Source organism: Gorilla gorilla, chromosome 7 (genome assembly GCF_029281585.2).
Source record: "Gorilla gorilla gorilla isolate KB3781 chromosome 7, NHGRI_mGorGor1-v2.1_pri, whole genome shotgun sequence".
In the NCBI taxonomy this organism is placed as follows: domain Eukaryota; kingdom Metazoa; phylum Chordata; class Mammalia; order Primates; family Hominidae; genus Gorilla; species Gorilla gorilla.
The window spans coordinates 19,948,623-19,970,824 of NC_073231.2; the positions used below are offsets into that span (position 1 = coordinate 19,948,623).

A 22,202-nucleotide genomic window follows, 5' to 3' on the forward strand; every position below is an offset into this window, starting at 1 on the left:
TTCTAGCATTTTAGTTGACAAGCCCCTCTTGGAAACTTCATACCCTGGATTTTGTAACATGGTATTCTTACACCTTCCTTTTTTCTCTCAGATTATTTCTCAGTCCTGAATATACATTATCAAGTCCTGACCTTTCTCATGACATCCAGAACCAGACCTGAATACCACATTAACAGTTCACCTCAATACGTTAAAAAATCATTATCATCTGCCTCCAAATCTCTTTCTCCACCCCTTTTCCCCGACACTGTCATTGTCACAGTCACACAAGATGGAAATCTTGAAGTCATTTTGTCCTCATCCTCATCCTTCTTTAGGTTATTTGGTCTACATTACTTTTCTGTTCCCACAGTTGCTGTCTTGAGTACCTTGTGTCTTTTTCTGACTATAACCAAGCCTCTTAAATTGTCTCCCAGTATCTAGTCATTATCCCCCATAATACATCACTTATTGTAGGGTAGTGTCAGAATTATTTTAAGATATGCGCTGATCATGTTGCTTCTTCATTAAAATTCATTAATAGCTAATAATAAAGAGGAAGGCAAAGTTAATACATGTTCCTTCTAGAAGATACAGGTAAGCAAAATGAAGAAAATATATTCATAAATCCCAACACCCAGGTCATCAAATGTCATCAGTTTAGCCTGTACATATTTTGAACCTTGGGAATTATGTAATACATATTTTGTAAGCTGCTTATTTTTCTTTTATACATCATGAGCATATTCCTATGCAGTTAACTGCATTCTACAATATATATGATTTTACACCTATGTAGTAATATCAATGTATGAATTGCCACAACTATTTTAAGTTTTATGCCATCCAGCTTTTTATGGTGTATCTTTCAGTACACCCTGCGGTTTAATACGAGACTAAGTAACTGCTGTCTGTGTTAGTTTATCCTACAAACTAAGAATGGCTTCTACAGTTCTAAATCATTGGGGGGGTGGGACGTCAACAAAGAATATTTTGTGACATGAAAATTATGAAATTCAAATATCAGTGCCTATGAATAAAGTTTCATTGAAACGCAGCCAGGTTTGTTTTATGTGTTGGCTGCTTTTGCACTACGACAGTTCAGCTGAGTGGTTTCAGCAAAGACCCGTGGCCCACAAAGTTTAAAATACTTAACCTTCTGGCTCTTTACAGAAAATGTGCTAACTCCCGGTTTAGCCATGCTGAACACAGCACTGAATATGTTCCCATACTTTCATACCTTTCCTCATCCAGTTTCTTTGGTCGAGGCTGCTGTCCCTGCATCTTACTTGTTCTCAGAGTTTTGCTTTTTCAGTTCTTGTAACACCGTCATCATCTCAAATATGTCACTGTATCATACTTAATCACACCCAGGTCTTTCCTTTAGCTAAAAGAAATATAAGGGCCATGACTTTCAATCATTTCATTTTCTGCAACATGCTTCTATGCACAGAATCTAGTACACAATGGTTGTTAAATGCTGATTGAAACAGACTTTTGGGGGCCCTGAGATTAAGAAAATAGCTAACACTTGCGTGTTTCTCTAGAAAAATCTTTTGAATTTCAAGTAATAAACTTGCTAATAAACCTATGGAATATTAATCCTTAGCAAATCAAAGACAGCATTTTCATCTAAATTGTGGTTTTCTACCATGAAGGAGTGCTGAGGAGAGAGCCAGCCTTAAGGAGAGAAACGGTTTGAAGTTGCCATCCCATTCCTTCTTTGTGTAAACAGTCTCTCTTCATCCCTGATGGACTTTAAGCAAAAATAAAGTGACACAGACTAGAAAGGAGTGGTTGCTTCTCTTAGGCTAGGGGAAGTGGGAGCTTCTGGGGGCACATTTGTGCTAGTCCTAGCCTTCTATCTTATCCCTTGTGTGCAATTTGCTACTCTTGCCAATTAGCTTCCATTTTCTATTACTATCTGAGTTACAGTTGACCATGCGTATATTCACTTCAGAATACGCGAATAAGCTAGTCACAGCAATCAGTGCTATGCACATGCAGACTACTACTATGGATAACTACAGTGCGATTCGTTCATGACTGAGCGTGGAGCAGAGTCCACACAGAAGTTGATCGTGGTACCCAAGGCTGCTTCTCACTCATTCTGGAAGCAGACCGCAAAAGTGAAAAGCACACATCAGGGGAATACATTCAGTTTTCATTATTGACAGTTTTTTTTTAAAAAGTATGATACAAAGGCATTTATACATTTTTGTGATAGGCATTATTAGAAAAAACAATATCCAGGCACTCCTGAACCATAAGTTTGTGAGAACTATTATACTGTTAGATTAAGAAGCAAAAGTATTAGACAGATAATTGTGAAAAGGGAAAAAAATACGTGTCAGATCTTGATTAGAAATGAGAGACTAATTCCTTGAGTGATAATATCAATATAAAACATTCATACTGGAACATACCTTGGAAATTTAATATTTATATAATGAAAATAAAAGTGAAACCTGAAATACTGATTAGAGAACAGCAGTTCATACTTTTCTCAGAAACGTTTTAACCAGTCAAAACATTTTTGACATTTTTGTGCTTCAAGTGTTTCCAGTGTCTTGAACAAATAAAGAAATTTTTATAACTATTTAAAATGAAAAGATAGTTTTGAAAATGATAGAAGCATAGGAAGTACTCTAATTGTCCTACAATAAAGGATACATCTAACTAACAAGTAATCAGTTTCAGATTAAATATATATTTATCATTTCATAATGATACAAACAACTGATTGTTACAACAGGTTAAGAAAATTACTAAATGAAAAAAACAGTAGCATAACTAAAGATAACATTAATAAAGTACTCACAGAGATCCTTTTACTGTGAATATACCTAAGTATCATAAAACTGCTAAAAAGTTAGAAGGTATAAAATTACCAGTATGGATCAAATTAGTATTTTTGCTTTTACAGGGGTAATATCGTTAGCAGTAATAAAGATAACCTTTAGTGCTCCGTAACTTGAAATTTGCAGAGCCTTTAAACACTAAACAACAAAAAGCTACAAATCCCTAGTTTTAAGTATCAGTTCATTTTATGATTAAGGTTTCTTTTTTCATTAACCCTCATTCTTCAGTTAGCTTCATCTTCAGAGCAAGCTGATGATGGCTTGTGTGTGCTAGCAGGATGAACGCTATCTTTCTTTTCAAAACATAATGCCACAGTTCATGTACAGCTGACACATCTATCTGCTTTACCAGCAGTGTTTTTAAGGATCATGCGGATTGAACAGCAACTACAGCTTAAGGCCCTGACAAGGTTTACTGCTGACATTCTTCTTCATGGAGATGGTCACCCTTATCGTACGCTTTATTCATTACTTATTATCTTGAAAGTAGAGGCGACGTCTCATTGCATCCTGATATCACCACATCATTTTTATCTTCTAATTGAACAATTTCTCAGAAACAGCTAACAAGAGTAATTTTTCTGGTTTGTATTGTACTGTGACTTTATTTACATTTTAATTGATGTTATATAATATACACTGTATATTATATAATTTAAATATATATTTTGTTTTATACTAAAATGTTACATTTTAAAATACATATTTATTCTTGTACATAGTATCACCAGAATCCTAAAATATTAGCACTGAAAAGAACTTTGGGAATCATCCAAAACAAACGTTCTTTTCACTAATGAGGAAACCGAGGTTCAGAAAGACGAAACAATTTATGCCTAGGATGATATGATTTAAACATCCAAATATAAAACTTACCTACTTTGGACATTTTTCCAGCTACATGTTTTTTTTTTTTGATGTTGTTGTTTTTTTGTTTTCTTTTTTTAACTACAAGAACTATTAATTTCATTTTTGCTTTTATATTTAATTAAAAATTGGTTTGTCTCTGGTTGCCTTGCAAAGTTGTCTTGTGTCGTCAAGACTCAAAAAGAACATGCCACGTGTTAGCAGAAAGGTACAGATATAAACAAAAGCTTCATAAATATTATTTAAATTGATTTACCATCTTACAAAATTAAATCTTGTTTCATAAATTAAAGCTTTGTTTAGGGAAGTTTAAAAAAATAACATAGTTATCTTTTACTTTTATATGTACAAGTATCTCTGCTGATGTTTCATCAGAAGTTTTATGATTTATGATTTGTGTATACTCTTTTTGGTTGTTCAATATGATGAAATTGTAAATTAACAAAAGACCAAGTGATTAAATTATACGGTTAGAGAAAAAATATTTTTAGGACATTCAAATGACCCACTTCACGCATTTGTTTCAGTCCATTCCCTTGTATTTCCCCTACATTACCATTTTAAATGCTGATTTAACTGCTGTTCTAGCCAGCAATGAAAGGAATGTCTATGTAAATTTAAACCACAAATTAAAGCTTTCAGCATTTTCTCTCACCCTGACCCTCTTCCCAACCTAAGCCTGATCTGGTTAAAGGCACTAGTTTAGAAAAATTGCCCTGATGTAAAAATTACAATTAGTTGAATACAATTATGACATTTTAATGTTATATTTACATGTGCTAATTTAGAATGGAATAACAAACATACTGTATTTTCCTTATGTTCTATGTTCAGCACATAATAATTTTCTTTCTTTTTCAGCTTTTTAATTAAATGAAGCCAAGTGGGATTTGCATAAAGTGAATGTTTACCATGAAGATAAACTGTTCCTGACTTTATACTATTTTGAATTCATTCATTTCATTGTGATCAGCTAGCTTATTCTTGTGTACTTTTTTTAAACTGTGGGTTTTCCTAGTAAATTTAATTTATAGAAATCAATGGTAGCATTTAGTAATCTACAAAGGAAATATCAAAGTGTTTTTCAAGCCTGTTATATTCAGTGTGTGCCACAGGATTGATATAAATGACAATGTAATTATGAATTCATGTTTTAGAACTGTTTACTCATTAGTAAAGGACCACAATGTTAGTAAAGAAAACCTATGAAATGTATGTTAAAGATTCTTAGTATTGTACAGGGATAAAGCAAATGCATGAAAATATGTCATGTACTGAAAATTAAACTTACTTCAGTTTCAGTTATAAAGGACGTGGACTGTTACGAATAGTGTTTTGTTATTAATTATAACTAGATAAAGGCATATAGGACAGAGAACTGGATGAATGGTACCTACAATTTGGATGCCTAACCAAGGACTAGAGCTTCTTCTTGAGATCTAAATCTAAAGTAAATGTGCATTAAAGCAGTGTGCTTCAAAGGCATCAGATGATGAAAGCAACATACCACAACTAGGAATTATTTCTCAAACTTAAATGCCCTCTGGGAATCCAGACTTAAAAATAAGAGCAAACTTAACACACTATCCATTTTCGAGCAGACTTAACCCACTATATATCCATTTTGCTCATGTGTTTTATGCAACCAGCTTTCCATCAAATCCTCAATCCTTGAATCCAGGTAAAAGGTTAATTATCCTAGGATTAGTGAATGATTCAATGAAGCTTTCTTGAAAAGAAATATAGGAGTGTAATGTACTATTATGTTTGTATCCTGTTTTAGTTTATAAAGCACTTTCACATACATTATGGTATTTCTTCCTCACAATAACCTTGTAAATTAGTCAGGAAATGTAAATTTTATCTGACTCATAGAAGTAATGGAAGCTGAAAGCCAAAAATAAGTAAAGTTTATAACCAGGCCTTCAAACTCTCAAACATGGATTTTTATATTCTGTGGAGTTATCCAAATTAATTAGGGTTTAGGAAAGCAGTTCTTCAGTCAGTTCAATAAGTGTTTGCTTTTTGTTTTTAAGGTTTGTTATCTAATTTTCATTAAGATTTGAGTAATAGACCATGGAGAATTGTTTTCATTGGGAGTTCCAGCTATATAGCCTCAAACAAGAAACGGGTGTACAACCACTGAGTTTACTTACTTAAATCTGTGAATTTCAATGAAGAATGGGAAATATAAAGGCCTACTGGGGCATGTTTATCAAGTTATATCCCAGGGCAATGTGTGTGCTAGCAGGATGAATGCTATCTTCAAAACATAATATTCAGTGAAAACTACGTAATAATTGTAAGTTTATAATCATACTCCCAAATCTGTTACTAAAAATAACATAAATTCTCCTAGTTCATGTACTTAGATGAATAAATTTAGTTTTGGAATGACGTTTATGGAAAAGCAACAGATGAACTTAATCATTTGATCACTGCCTATCCCTAGGCAGAACTTGACCTGTAATTCTTAATCCATTGTAGATTTTTTACATTTTACTCAAAACTTCATACATAGAGACTCTCAGGTCAAATTTTACAAGTATTAAACATTTGTTAATTATAATCACTTCTGTTTGTATCCTTAAATCTCAGAATTATCTTGCAGTTAATATGCAGCTGATTAAATGATATTACAAATTATCTCTAATCTCACTGTAAATCTTTTAATCATATCAAAGTCAGGTCATCCTCAGACACTATAACTAAGATAGATAAGGAGTACTTTACTATACCATATTAGTAAAGGTTTTCTAGCTCTTATTTTCTAATTTCCTCTGAGCATTTAAAATTACATCCAGTGATAAAAACATTTTTTTTTTCAGAATTTCATGGTTTAAAAAGCTGTGGCTTCTCTATAGACAACTGTTACATTAGGGAAGTGATTCTAGAGCAAAATATACTGCCTCAACATAAGTCGTTACTGACTGGAAAATGCTATAGGCAGAATTGCAAAGAGTGGCTCAAACATATAGTTTGCTTACAGAATGTAACGTGCAAAATCACATACATATGATGTATTTACCTTTGCTGGACAATGAGAATTGAATAATTGATTTGTACCTAGTATGTTATATCCTCCAGTGTCACTTTTTAACCAGATTCACTGTGCGTTCCAAACTGTCATAAAAATTGATTATATGTTTAACAATTGTTTTTCTACTACAGTGGAGAGAAAACTCCTAATTATAAAATTCCACCTAAAGGAGTTTCATTTTGTAATAACATCTGATTAATAACTTGTTGCATTTTGCTCAACATGCTGTTCCTGGCATTAGATATTCACATGAGTAAGCCCAGTAGCATTTTGTGCTTACTGCAGTTTTCTTTTACACATGAAGTAACATCCCTTGTCAATTACAATTCAGCAGGCATGGTGATTTGGGGAGACTAGATGTTGCTGTAACCATAGAGTTTGGCAAGTATTCCCTTTCTTGCTATCACCTAAGCAAACCTCCCTAAGGGTATGTGAAGGGAGGGGTTATTCTAAATAAGGCATGACAAATTATTTTTCAACCAATGACATTAAACATTGTGTTTTAAAAAGGACTGGTCACTGGGGCAAACACATTAGCTGGAGCATGTAGGGACAAAATACTTGAATTGACGCTTGAAGACTCAATGTTCTCAAAGTCCACAGAGCTCATTAAGTTTAAAATAGTAAAACAAGGTCTTCTTCATACTCCAGCAATATGCTATATTGGATCAGACCAATATATGTAATAATGTTTTCTCTAATAGTAGAAAAAGGATGAGCATTGTAGCTAGTCACACTCAAAGGGTACAAGTATGCATTCATTAGCTCCTAAATTCCCTGATGATAGAATTCACGAGCATCTGCCATTTATGAATTTTCGATATTCCTCTATGTCTGAAATACATGCACATATTTATATCATATACCAAGGGTCCAACTACTATACAAAGTTTTAACAAAGCATCTCACCTTCCGGCCATAATAGAAAAATCATGTCACATTTACCCAAATGTGGATACATCTATCTATTTCCATTAAAAATTATGCATAGATGTCAGGAAAAATGACAGCAAGGAATTCCAGGGACATACCTGTCCTTAGAAAAACAGGAAGAAAAAAAAAACACTGTCACACTCCATTTTATTGGAAATTTGTTTAAAAAAAAAAAAAGTTTACCAAGCAACTGCTTAAACCAAGAAAATGCTTAAATTAAAAAAGCAACTGAAACTCAGCTGGATAGCTTAATGGTATTTTATCTTAATTCACCCTCTTTCCTCCCCAGTCAGGAATGGTCTTGAAGACTGCAGCCTGCATTCCTTATGTGGGTTCCTGGCTTTGGAGGGAGCAGAATAGACCTCATTCTTAAGAAATGGTGTTTGCTTTGACCTATCTAGGGGTTTGCCTTCGGTTGACATAACTCAGAAGTCTCTCAGGTGAAAAAGTAGCTGTGCTGAGAATGGTTTCTTGAAAGCATTGAAAGTAAATGAACAAGCCACTGCTGCCTGGAGAAAAGATTGAAGTTGGGACAAATAAGACACACACTGAAAGCCTGGAAGGAAAAGCTGGATAGTGAAATACTTTGGAGAATAAGGACTTGGAAACAATGCTACATGTAACAGAGACTCTAGAAGGACATACACATACCCAGGGCAGGATCCATGTTCAGAAAAGTCCTGAGAAGATTCTAATCTTTCACATCTTGCTGATATTAATATTTACACCCAGACCAAACAGGAAGTGAAGACTAAAACAGTGGTAAACAGCCCAGATAAGTGTTGAAAGAGTTCCCCAATAGAGAACCTGTCTGTAAAGTGGGGAGAGTATTTTTTCTTTTTATCTTTTTTTTTTCTTTTGTCTCCAGGCATTTAAGGAAAGTTCTGTCAAACTACTGACTGACCACTAAGCTAATGGAATAAATACTACACAGACAACATGTGACAGTTTAGAAAAGTCACTAAACAAATCACTACTACATAAACTGCAATTCACAACAAGCCGTGATAACAAAACTTGGGGAGAGGGCAGAATCTAGTTTCCAGAGTTGCCACATTATAATGTTCAGGCTATCCACTTTATAAAAATTTTAAAAATGAGGCATATAAAGAGACAGGAAAGTCATCTTATTCACAAGAAAGAAATTAACAGAAACTGACCCTGAGGCAGCACAGGCATTGGACTTGCTAGACAAGGACATTAATGTCTTCAACATACTCAAAGAGCTAACAGAAACCATGGACAAACAACTAAAGGAAACAGAATGATTTATCATTAAATAAAGAATATCAGTAAAGAGATAAAAATTATAAAAAGGATAGGAACAGTGGAAGTCAAATTGTCTGTTTGCAGATGACATGGTTGTACATTTAGAATACCCCATCATCTCAGCCCCAAATCCCCTTACGCTGGTAAGCAACTTCAGAAAAGTCTCAGGATACAAAATCAATGTGCAAAAACCACAAGAATTTCTATACCCCAATAACAGCCAAATCATGAGTGAACTCCCATTCACAATTGCTACAAAGAATAAAATACCTAGGAGTACAAGTTACAAGGGATGTGAAGGACCTCTTCAAGGAGAACTACAAACCACTGCAGAAGGAAATAAGAGAGGACACAAATGGAAAAACATTCCATGCTCATGGATAGGACAGATCAATACCGTGAAAATGGCCATACTGCCAAAAGTAACTTATAGATTAAATGCTATCCGTCAACCTGCCGTTGACTTTCTTTGCAGAATTAGAAAGAAACTACTTTAAATTTCATATGGAACCAAAAAAAAGCCTGCATAACCAAGACAATCTTAAGCAAAAAAGAACAAAGCTGGAGGCATCACTCTACCTGACTTCAAACTATACTACAAAGCTACAGTAACCAAAACAGCATGATACTGGTATTAAAACAGATATATAGACCAATGGAACGGAACAGAACAGAGGCCTCAGAAATAATACCACACGTCTACAACCATCTGATCTTTCACAAACTTGACAAAAACAATGGAGAAAGGATTCCCTATTTAATAAATGGTGATGGGAAAACTGGCTAGCTATATGCAGAAAACTGAAACTGGACCCCTCCCTTACACCATACACAAAAATTAACTCAAGATAGATTAAAGACTTAAATGTAAGACCTAAAACCTTGAAAACCCTAGAAGAAAACCTAGGCAATACCATTCAGGACATAGGCATGGACAAAGACTTCATGACTAAAACACCAAAATCAATGGCAACAAATGCCAAAATTGACACATGGGATCTAATTAAACTAAAGAACTTCTGCACGGCAAAAGAAACTATGATTAGAGCAAATAGACAACCTACAGAATGGGAAAAAATTTGTGCAATCTATCCATCTGACAAAGGGCTAATAATCCAGAATTTACAAAGAACTGAAATTTATAAGAGAAAACCCCATCAAAAAGTGGGCAAAGGATACGAACAGACACTTTTCAAAAGAAGACATTTATGTGGCCCACAAACGTTAAAGAAAGCTCATCATCACTGGGCATTAGAGAGATGCAAATTAAAACCACAGTGAGATACCATCTCTCGCCAGTTAGAATGGCGATCATTGAAAAGGAAACAACAGGTGCTAGAGAGGATGTGGAGAAATAGGAATGCTTTTACACTGTTGGTGGGTGTGTAAATTAGTTCAACCATTGTGGAAGACAGTGTGGTGATTCCTCAGGGTTCTAGAATCAGAAATACCATTTGACCCAGCAATCCCATTACTGGGTATATACACAAAGGATTATAAATCAATCTACTTTAGATACATGCACATGTATGTTTGTTGTAGCACTGTTCATAATAGCAAAGACTTGGAACCAACCCAAACGTCCATCAATGATAGACTGGATAAAGAAAATGTGGCACATATGCACCATGGAATGCTATCCAGCCATAAAAAAGGGTGAGTTCATGTCCTTTGCAGGGACATGGATGAAGCTGGAAACCATCCTCAGCAAACTAACACAGGAACAGAAAACCAAACACCACGTGTTCTCACTCATAAGTGAGAGTTGGACAGTGAGAACACATGGACACACGGAGGGGAACATCACACACCGAGGCCTGTGAGGGGATCAGGGGCTAGGGGAGGGATAGCATTAGGAGAAATACCCAATGTAGATGATGGGTTGATGGATGCAGCAAACCACCATGGCACGTGTATACCTCTGTAACAAACCTGCACGTTTTGCACATGTATCCCAGAACTTAAAGTATAATTTTTAAAAATTATGAAAAGGAATCAAATATAAATTCTGATGTTGAAAAATATGATCTTAAAATGAATCAGTTGAAATTATAATATAGTAATAATTGGAAAAGTCATTAGAGAGGCTTGACAGGAGAATAGGCAGAAAAAACAATCAGTGAACTTGAAGCTAGGTCAGTTGTTGAAATGATCCAGTCTGAGGAGGAGACAAAGAAATATGAACACAGACCAAAAGACTGTTAGACACCATCAAGCATATTAAGTATAAATACGAGTCCCAGAAGAGAGAGGAAAGGACAGAAAAGAGTACTTGAAGAAATAATGTTCAAACTTAGCAAATCTGAAAAAAGACATGAAGCCAATATCCAAGAAGTTCAACAAATTCCACATAGTATACACATTCAAAGAGATCCATACCAAGACACATTAAAATAAAAATGTCAAGAGATCAGGAAAAAATCTTGAAAGCAGCAAGAGAGACGTGATTCAACCTGTAGAAGAAATCCTCAGTAAGATTAATAGCCAGTTGCTCATTAGAGGCCATTAAGGCAGAAAGGCATTTTACAGTGCTAAAAGAAACCATCGGCCAAGAATTCTGTACCTGGCAAAGTTATCCTTTTAAAATGAAGGATAAAGTAGTACCTTCCCAGACAAAGGAGTCTGTTCTACATAGACCTATCCTATAAAACATGCTTCAGCATGTTGGAAAATACTCCTCAAATGGAAATACTCCTCAAAATGATCTACAAATTCAATTTCCTATTATAATCCCATGGGCTTTTTGCAAAAATAAGAAAGCTGATTCATATGGAAATGCATGGGATCCTGAATAGCCAAAGGATTATTGAAAAAGAACCAAGTTGAAGAGTCCTTCAAGCTGAAAGGACAACTCAGAGTCATACAAAGAAATGAAAAACATTATTAAAAGAAATAACTGCATAGATTAAATATAAAAGCATTATTTTTGGTTTGTAACTTTGTTTCATATAATTTAAAAGATTGCATAATACAATAACTAAATCTTGTGAACCTCTAAATTAAAAACTCTACAATGTATAAATAAACTGGAAAACTGACAAATATGTGGAAAATAAATAATATAAAAGAACCAGTGGATCACAGAAGAAGTCATAATGGGAATTAGAAAACACTTTAAGACAAATGAAAACAAAAATTCTACATACCAAAATTTATGAGATACACAAAAAGGAATGTTCAGAGGGGGATTTGTAGCTGGAAATGTCTGTATTAAAAAAAAAAGAAAGTCCGGGCACGGTGGCTCACGCCTGTAATCCCAGCACTTTGGGAGGCTGAGACGGGCGGATCCCAAGGTCAGGAGGTCGAGACCATCCTGGCTAACACGGTGAAACCCCGTCTCTACTAAGAAATACAAAAAATTAGCCAGGTATGGTAGGGGGCGCCTGTAGTCCCAGCTACTTGGGAGGCTGAGGCAGGAGAATGGCGTGAACCCAGGAGGCGGAGCTTGCAGTGAGCCAGGATCGCGCCACTGCACTCTAGCCTGAGCCACAGAGCAAGACTCGGTCTCAAAAAGAAAAAAAAGAAGAAAGATCTCGGATTAATATCCCAACTACACTTTAAAGAATTGGAAAAAGAAAAACCCAAAACAAGCAGATGTATAGAAATAAAGATCAGAGCAGAGGTAAACAAAATAGAGAATAGAAAAACAATAAAGTCAATGAAACCAAAAGTTGGTTCTTTGAAATGTCAACAAAATTGGCCAACCTTTAGCTGTGCTAAGAAAAAGATACAAATTACTAATATCAGAAATGGAAGTGGGAACATTAATACCCACCTTGCAGAAATAAAAAGGATTATAAGAGAATAATTGTATACCAAAAGTTAAATAACCTAAATGATATGGACATATTCCTAGAAACAACCAAACTATGAAAATTTACTCAACAAAAACAGAAAATATGGACAGAACTCTTAACAAGAGATTGAACTGGTTATTAAAAACCTCCCAATAAAGGAAAACCCAAGACCAGATGACTTCACTGGTGAGTTACACCAAATATTTAAAGAATGAACACAATCATTCTCAACTAGTTCGAAACATAGAAGAGAAAGTAACACTTCCTAATTCTGTGGCAACTATTAACCTTGACACCATACCAAATACACTAAGAAAATTATCTCCTATGTAATTAATTATCTCTTATGACAGTGCATGTAAAAATCCAACAAAATACTAGCAAACAATCCAGCAGGATACTAAAAGTTTTATACAGCATGACCAAGTGGGAATTATTCCAGAAATGCAAAGGTGGTTCAACATATGAGAAAGAAAATCAGTGTAACACACCACATTAATAGAATGAAGAGGGAAAGCTTACACAATGATGTAGTTGATGCAGAAAAAGCATTTAACCAGATCTAATACCCATCCATCATTTAAAAGTGAACACAAACACTGAACAAAATAGGAATGAAAAGAGGATTTTGTCAACATTATCAGGATGAGTATGTGTGAAAAACCAGCAGCTAACATAACATTCAATGGTTAAAAACAAAACTTTCCGCCTGAAATCAGGGACATGGCAAGAATGCCTACTTTCACCACCTCTATTCAGCATTATTCTGTGTGTTCTAGGTAGGACAATTAGGTAAGGACACAAAAAGACAACCAAATTGGAAAGGAAGACGTAATGCTTACTTCCTTTCACAGATGGCATGATACATATAAAGTAAAACAAAGAATTTTTTAAATGATTAAAAATAAATTCACCAGAGTTGCAGGATACATAGTTAACATTGCAAAATCCAATTGTATTTCTATATACTAGCAATGAAGAGTCTGAAAAAGGAAATTAAGACAATTTCATTTATAATAGAACCAAATAATAAAATACTTTTGGACAGATTTAACCAAGGAACTAAAAATATAAAACATTGCTGAAAGAAGTTAAAAAAAGACCTAAACAAATAGAAATACATCAAGTTCATACGTTGAGAAACATAATACTGTTAAGATGGAAATACTTCTCAAAATGATCTACAAACTCAATTTCCTATTATAATCCAGTGGCCTTTTTGCAAAAATAAGAAAGCTGATTCATATGGAAATGCATGGGGTCCTGAATAGCCAAAGCATTATTGAAAAAGAACCAAGTTGAAAGACTCACACTTTCAAAACTTAATACAATTCTACAATAATAGAAACACAACTACCAGGTACCAAACATAGGCACTAGTGTAAGGATAAACATATAGATTAATAGAATGGAATTGGGAATCCAAAAACATACCCATAACCTCTCTATTGATTTTCAACAAGAGTGCCAAAACCATCAGCTGGATTTCCACGTGCAAAACTAGGATAAAGTTGGACCCTTGCCTCACACTGTATACATAAAAGTAACTCAAAATGGATCAACGATGTAAACTTAAGGGCTAAAATTATAACACTTCTAGAAACATAGGTATGAACTCTTTTGACCTAGGGTTTGGCAATAGTTTCTTGGATATGACTTCAAAAGCACAAGCAACAAAATAAAAATATAACTTAGACCTCAAAATTAAAAACTTTTGTGCATTAAAAGCACTATGGAGAGCAAAAAGACAACCCATGGTAATAGAATATTTGCAAATCATATATCTGATAAGGACCTAGTATCCAAAATATATAACGAATTCTTACAAATCCATAGCCAAAAGACAAAATCTCAATTAAAAATGGAGTTTAAGCATCAAATTTTGTCTCCTCCAAAAAGATAAGTTGAAGTCCTGATCCGAGTACTTCAGAGTACATCCTTACTTGGAAATAGAGTCACTGCAAATGTAATTAGTTAAGATGAGGTCATACTGGAATAAGAATGCTCCTAATCCAGTATTACTGGTGCTGTTGTAAGAAGGAAGCCATGTATGGACAGATACAGGGAGAAAACCATATAAAGATGGATGATTCGCCTGACTACAAGCCAGCAAATGCCACAGATTGCCAGCAAACCAATAGCTAGGAAGAGGCAAGGAAGGATTCCCATAAAGGTCTCACAAGTAGCATGGCTTTGCCAAGACCTTGATTTTTTACTTTTAGTCTCCAGAACATTAAGATCGTAAATTTCTGTTGTTTTAACCCATCCATTTTGTGGTACTTTGTTACAGCAGCTCTAGGAAACTAATACAATGAGCAAAGGTCTTGAGTAAACATTAGAGTAAAATATACAAATGTCAACAATCACATAAGGTGCTCAATGTCATCAGTTACTCCAAAGATGCAAATCAAAATCAAAATGACATATCACTCTGATGTGTGACTTCACACCCATCAGAATGTATTTTTTTTTTAAAGGAAAATGTTGGTGCAGATGTGAAGAAAATGAAGCTCTCATACGTTATGGGAATTTAAAATGAATTGGCCACTTTGGAAACAAATTAGTAGTTCTTTAATGAATTAAACGGACTTACCATATGACACAGCAATTCCACTTAGGTATATATCCAAAATAATGGAAAATAGGTGTTTAAACAAAACTTGCACAAATGTTCATAGCACTATTCACAATTGCCAACAGGGAAAGCAACCCAGATGTTCATCAGCTGAGAAGTGGATAAACAAAATTGATATATCCATGCATTAGAATGTTATTTACCCATAAAAAAGTTACGAAGTACTGTTACATCCTGCAGCATGAGTGAACTTTGAAAACAAGTGAAAGATGCCAGATACAAAAAGCCACATAGTATATCATTCCTTTTATATGAAATGCCCAGAACAGAAAAACTCCTACACAAAAAGCAGATGCGTGGTTGCCAGGGGTTGGATGAGGGGTAGGATGGGGAGTGACTATTTAGTGGCTTGAGGGTTTTTTTAGGGGGTGATGAAAATATTCTGGAGAGTGATGATGATTGCATAATATTGTGAATGTACTTCATGCTACTCAATTATACGTATTAAGTTTAAAATGATTAATTTTATGTTACACACATTTTATCACCACCACAATACAAATTGTGTATATACCTATATAAAGGTATTTTAACAACCTACTAATGCTATTCAAGAAGACATGTTCTCTTATCCGGACTTCAGTGTCCCAGTTAGCCTTGTCATGACCAAAAATATTTACATGTACATACACATATATATACACACATATATATACATATATATACATATATATACACATATATACACACATATATACATATATATACACACATATATACATATATATACACACACAAACATATATAACTATATATTACACTATATATATATATATATCTTCCGTAATAAAAATGCACCATTTAATTCTTTTAAGAGAAGGAGCCATTGCACCTGAATGGATTCTTTTTCCTGTTGTATTGTGCCTTTATATAGGAGCAAGATGCTTATTAGTGTGGAAAGCAAGAGAAAATGGACAGAGAACAAGATATTCAAACCAATGCAGAAAAAGGAAACATTTAATATTTCAATAATGGGGATGAGGTTAATGATTCCTCAATTCCTAAATTTTACTGTATAGTTTGACTATAGAAAAGATGTGTTCATCTAATTCACTATTCTCCAAATACAGAATAGTTTCTCTATGATAAAGCACTGGCACCTTACCATGACGGAGAGGGTAGTAGCCTTGAATGATGTTTTAACTGGTAATTGCTTTTATATCAAACACTTTTCAGCTGATTATGAACAAGATTCAGCCTAACTTTAAAGCTAAAATTAAAAATACGTGGGGCCTCAGTTTTACGTATAAACATGTAATGAAAAGGTGTTTTTATTTTTTTCCTGTGGCCTCTCAAGGAAGAAATGATTCTATCTTTTACATGTTTTTATTTATTTTATGAATGGGCAAATATCCTAACAAAAAGGAACACACGTCTTACCATTCATCTTGGGAGAGAAGGCTATTGCTTGATAACTAAGGAATACTATTTTTGAAGCACCTTTGCAGTACTTGACATGTCAGTTATGTTTTCAATGTTCAGCCCTATGTCAGCCTGTAGGAATTTCTCATCTGCCCATGTCTGTCTATTCATATTGGTAAGTTTCATCACAGCCCTCTTTAAAACTTCATTGTGTTTCTGATATTTAATTTTTAAGTTTTAAAATCCAGCACTTCTGTGCTAGATCCTCGAATCAATTTTTACATTCTTTTGTAATTTATAGTAGTATTTTTGCCTCATCCCTATACTCAATAATTGGCAGTGAGCTATATTATCACTTAAGTAACTTTATTACCAATTGTGCTATATTCTACCATCACAAAGTATTCTTTTAAGGCATTCTTCAGATACTGTCATTTTAATTGGTGTCTTCCAGAACGATTCTATGAAAACTCTGTAAGATTAGCCCTTTTACTGTTATGGGAAAGAAACAGGGTAACATGATGGGCAAAAAACTTGAGACTGAAATTTTACGTGTAACACTGTCATGTGTTCATTCAAAAAAAAATAATTTAACTTCTGTGTGTTGCTATCTCTGCCTTTAAAATACAGTAGTGGTGCCATATCTCATGTAGACAGGTTGTGAAATCCAAAAAATGTATTTTACATGTTCTTGGTTTTTAAGTCTTACAAGGTTCTTTTCCAGCTAGAATCTTCTTTGAAGAACAGGAAACAAAGAAGACTTTTCCTGGCCTCCTCTTAGACTCTGGAATAGGGTAACTAAAAGATAAATCAGCTACTTCTTAAAATTTCCAACTTTCAATCATATCAAGAATAACATTTCAAACAAAGCATACCAATGAAAATTCAAGGTATCTTGTAACTTCCCCCACCACTTTTCGGGAGCTGGGAGGGGTTATCAAGCTGTTCCCAAAGTTGAAGGAAAAGAAGGCATAGTGTGCCTCAGCAACTTTCCTGAGCTCCGTATTTCCTTGACTGCAGTTTCTGTTACCTATAAAGGGAGATTTATCATATCTTGGTGCCAAAGCTCAAAAATTACTGGGTAAAATATATACATCCCCATGTATGCTGCTTAAATATACAAATGAACATATAATTCAAATTTTCACTGTGCTATATTTAAGTAGTTAAGAAAGACAGAATCCCTGAAATGAAGCAGATATGAAGCATATAAATGATAGTACTTCCTTTTTATTTAGTGCCTTTACTTTTTGAAATTTTTGCACATAACTTTATTTCATCCTGACAACTTTAAATAGTTCATAAGACAAGTATACACTTTATAAATATCTAAGACACAGAGAGGCAAAGGTAAATGCTTAAAGGTTGTTGGACTATAATGGCAATTAGCTAACTTCCTGAATTATCTCCTTTACAGGAATTCCCTTTTAAAATATTATATACAGATATATACAGACACACACAAGAAGTATATATTCATAAATATTCTTAAAAATTAAGGTTATCAATGTGAAGTGTGTCAGTCCCTTGGAGGAATTAGTTTAACTTCGTTGTAGATGGACCAGATTTGAAATGAGCAAAAAATCTATGCCTAAATTTTTTAAATAAAAAGAGCATTGAAAAACATCTTGATTTCCCTCTCCTTGCCCCCTACCAATCCTAGTAGGATTGTGCTTTCAATCAGAGACTGTGCCTTCAATCTGAGTGACATCAGACTCAGAGCCCACACTTTAAGGCAAAAAAAACCCAAAAAACAAAAAAACAAACCACCACCGGCTAATATCACCCTTGTTTCCAACTAATTAGGAATTACTTCTTAAGTACCAAAGTTGCCTCTCCCACCTGATTTCCATAAAGACCTGATTTCCTACACTTATTCTGAAAACCGTAATTCATACTAATGTAATCTGACTGATGAGGTGAGAGTATTACCAGTACTGGAAAACATTTTCCCAATTACAGTTTACTTTTAGGGTCCTGGGAAAAACAGACAAGGAGACAAAACAGAAATCTCTGGGCTCTTAATATTAGTTGTTATTGACTAATCAGCATCTGCTATGCCGGGGGACTAAATTCAAGCCTGACTCACAGAAGAAAACTATTAATGATTTTTTTTTTTAATACAAGCATCTTTTCTCTTTTAGCTGCTTCCCACATTCATCATCACCATGCGAACACAATATAAAAGGAACCAGTATTATTAGATAACACAGTAACTTTTCTCGCCCCTTTCTCTTCCAAGTAGGCAGGGCCATAATTCATGATTCTTTATGTATCACTTAGAATCCCTGTTTACCTAGATTTTTATGCCAAATAGGGAAAGTGTAAATTTCCAAATCTGCTTTTCCCAAAAACATACCTTTTTCCTTAGAGAAAGGGCCCTATTACTGGCCACAAAAGGAATTTCCTCCAAAATTAACATCCTTAGGCTACTGTGACTGTCTGGGAATGAAAGTTACACCAAGAAACTCTTTATGCAAATCATTCAGACTTGAGTTAGATACAGAACAATGAATACAGATCAGGCACTTACAGTTTTCTGTCCTTCTGAGTTTACGTTAATTATATTTGAATATGAAACCCAAAAGGCTATTTAATTCACAGTAATATCACTTCTACACAAGCTTTACTTTAGTAATTCCTCAGCACTAGGACTGGAGTTGGAATAGTCTATTTCAGTTACGTTCACATACATCCTGGGTAAGTACTAGAAGCAGGCCACCCTCGAATGTTTTCTTTTTTTTTTTTTTCATGTTACTTCCAGTAAAAGAGTAAGTGTATTCCACTTTAGGTTATCCAGAGAGAAATACTGTCGCCAGTAGTATCGGGGAAACCCCATGTATCTCCAACAAGGGAAACCAGGACCTTGGATAGAAACTATATGATTGGGGTCTCGCTTTGTTGCCCAGGCTGGTCTTGAACTCCTACCATGTAGCAGTCCTACCACCTGGGCTTCCCATAGTGCTGATATTACAAGCATGAGCCACTGTACCCAGCCCACATATGCACTTTTATAAAAAATAAAAATTATCCAAAAATATCCTTTAACCATGTGATTAATCAAACATGAGAACTCAGGAAACAGAAAAGTACAAAAGCTGAAGGAGTATTGACACCACTGTAATATGGAAGCTGTCTAAACGTCGTCACACTGCTAATTAAGACAACATAATTTAAAATTTCAGTAAGTACTTTAAAAACTTCAGTAATTACAATATTAATATGTTCTTACAATTTACACCGATAATTACTGAAAAGAGGAAGAGTAAAAATGTAAATATGCCTAGCATTTGATTAAAAGAGTATCAAAAGTTAGTCTTTTTAATTGCGTGTTTTTAAAAAGATCAACTATTTTTGATAAGCATATAAGTCATCATTATATGTTTTACCATAATCTGTAAATCCAAATTCCTAGAGGAAACTCAACATCTACCTCTGATTGTAACTCTCACCAAACTAGGCAGAAGGGAACTAATAAAGGGCAACTACAGAAACGCTATAGTCGGTGTCATAGTTAATGGTGAAAGCCTTAATGCTTGCTTTCCTGCTAAGATCAGAAACAAAACGAGCGGTCTTTCTCACCATTTACATTCAACACTGTACTGAAGATTCTGGAAAGTGAAACATAATTTGAATTCTGTTTTCTTCATCCTCTTGCCTTACACCAAACTAGCAATGTGTTATGCCATTCAGAAAATGAATAATATGGCGATGTCAGCAACATGGCAAAATAGGAGGCTCCTGACTCTTCACTCACACACAGATGCACCAAATAAACATATGTTCATGAGTCAGTTCCCTTTCAGAGAAAATCAGGAATTCAAAGATTCTGATGAACTGGGCAACTAAGAATATCAACCTCAAATGGGTAGGCAAAGCTGAGGCACACTTGGGCATGGACCCCACCCCAGGTACTGCACAATACAGTTGGAAAGGAATTCCTAACACACAGCTGTTCCCTGAGGGGAGGAGATTTTGGACCACACATACAGTGTCCTAACTCAAAGGTTCCCCATGGTTTGGCTCTTGATTCACCAACTTGGAACAAAGGGGACTAGGCATACACAAGTGTCTCTAGACCACAGAAAAAAAAGCACAGTTTTGTATGGACACACAAACACTTGCAGGGGCTTCATTCCTGGGAATAGGGCAGGGAAAACTCAAATATTCCCAGTTTCTCTGGAAGGCACTTGCCAGCATACTCTGCCGCCTGTTGCTGCTGACTGTTAGCTTCTGACTAGTCTGCATCAGAGAGCTAATGGGGCCAACTAGCCTTAGACTTCCAGCAGCCCGAGTAGGACCTGGGCACTTTCTCATCCCTCTTCCCTGGCTCACCCCAGCAAGAACTTCAGGTCTACTGTTTCCTCCTGGAAGAAGTTTGTGTGGGCAATGAGCACCCCAGCTTTTTACAGCTACCACCTGAGGGGCTAGCTGCATGCTAGATCTCCTAGCTCTAGGAGCAGGGGAAACTTGAGAATATGTAAGTTTCCCTAACTGAGAAAGTGAAAAGATAGAGGGTATGCAACCATTTCCAAAGGCTGTATCCTTGGGAATAGAATAGAGAAGAGGCTAAAGAGCAAAGCTCCTTGTTTTACCCCAGTAGGGAGTTAAAGCACAGTCTTCCTGTGGCTACTTAATGGCCTGGCTTCTAACTAACTTGTATCAGGTAGTTAAAGGGACAGACAAACAGAAGCCCTCCAGCAGCCTGAGCAGGAGCTTAGCACTTCCTGAGTGTTCTTTCCCAGGTTGCCCCAGCAATGTAGATCCAGGTCTGCCCATTCTTCCTGGAAGGAAGGGTGCTGTCTGAGCACAGGTGCAGGCATATGCCACAGTTCCTCTCCCAAGCTGGGTGCAGAGAGAATGGAAATAAAACACTCACTCTCGGCTTCATCATGGGGATACAAGGAAGTGGAACCCCAACCTTTCCAAATGCATCCAATAGGTCTGGCTCTAACCTTACCTGTCTCATTGTACTGAGAGTATACGGTATATCCTAATCATCTGGGGCCCACCTAAAACAAACACAGCAGTTTGGACAAACAATGAAGAGACCCACACTGAGATATAACACAATCAAACTGTCAGAAGATAAAGAGGGAACTTTGAAGGCAGCAAGGGAAAAGCGACTTGTTACATACAAAAGACAGTCAATAAGACCATCAGTGGCTTTTTCAACAGAAACCTTGCAGGCCAGAAGGAAGTGGGATGATAAAAGAAAAAAATTCAGAAAGAAAAAAAGAAAATGGAATCAGAAGAGACCAATAATGAGCCAAGAGACTGAAATGGTAATAAAAAGTCTTCCATCACAGAAAAGCCCAACACAAGATAGCTTCACTGGTGAATTCCATGAAACATTCAAAGAATTAATACCAACCCTTCTAAACTTCCAAAAAACTGAAGAGGAAAGAATGCTTCCAAACTCATCTTATGAGGCCAGAATCACTCTGATACCAAAGCCA

General features: G+C 35.3%; 1 protein-coding gene across 5 annotated transcripts in view; it reads left to right on the forward strand.

Moving 5' to 3' along the window:
* Positions 1-22,202, forward strand: part of TUSC3 (tumor suppressor candidate 3) — a 296,633-nt gene that overhangs the window by 215,222 nt on the left and 59,209 nt on the right. For 2 of the 5 annotated variants that reach the window (XM_019032657.4, XM_055349642.2), the window contains one exon: positions 4,569-5,031. The exons of 2 other annotated variants lie outside the window; for them this stretch is intronic. In XM_019032657.4, the coding sequence (XP_018888202.1) occupies positions 4,569-4,584 (16 nt within the window). In that variant the 3' untranslated portion in view covers positions 4,585-5,031. Of the gene's footprint in view, positions 1-4,568; positions 5,032-22,202 lie in introns of those variants that run through there. One more of the 5 variants, XM_019032655.4, reaches the window with a different exon arrangement.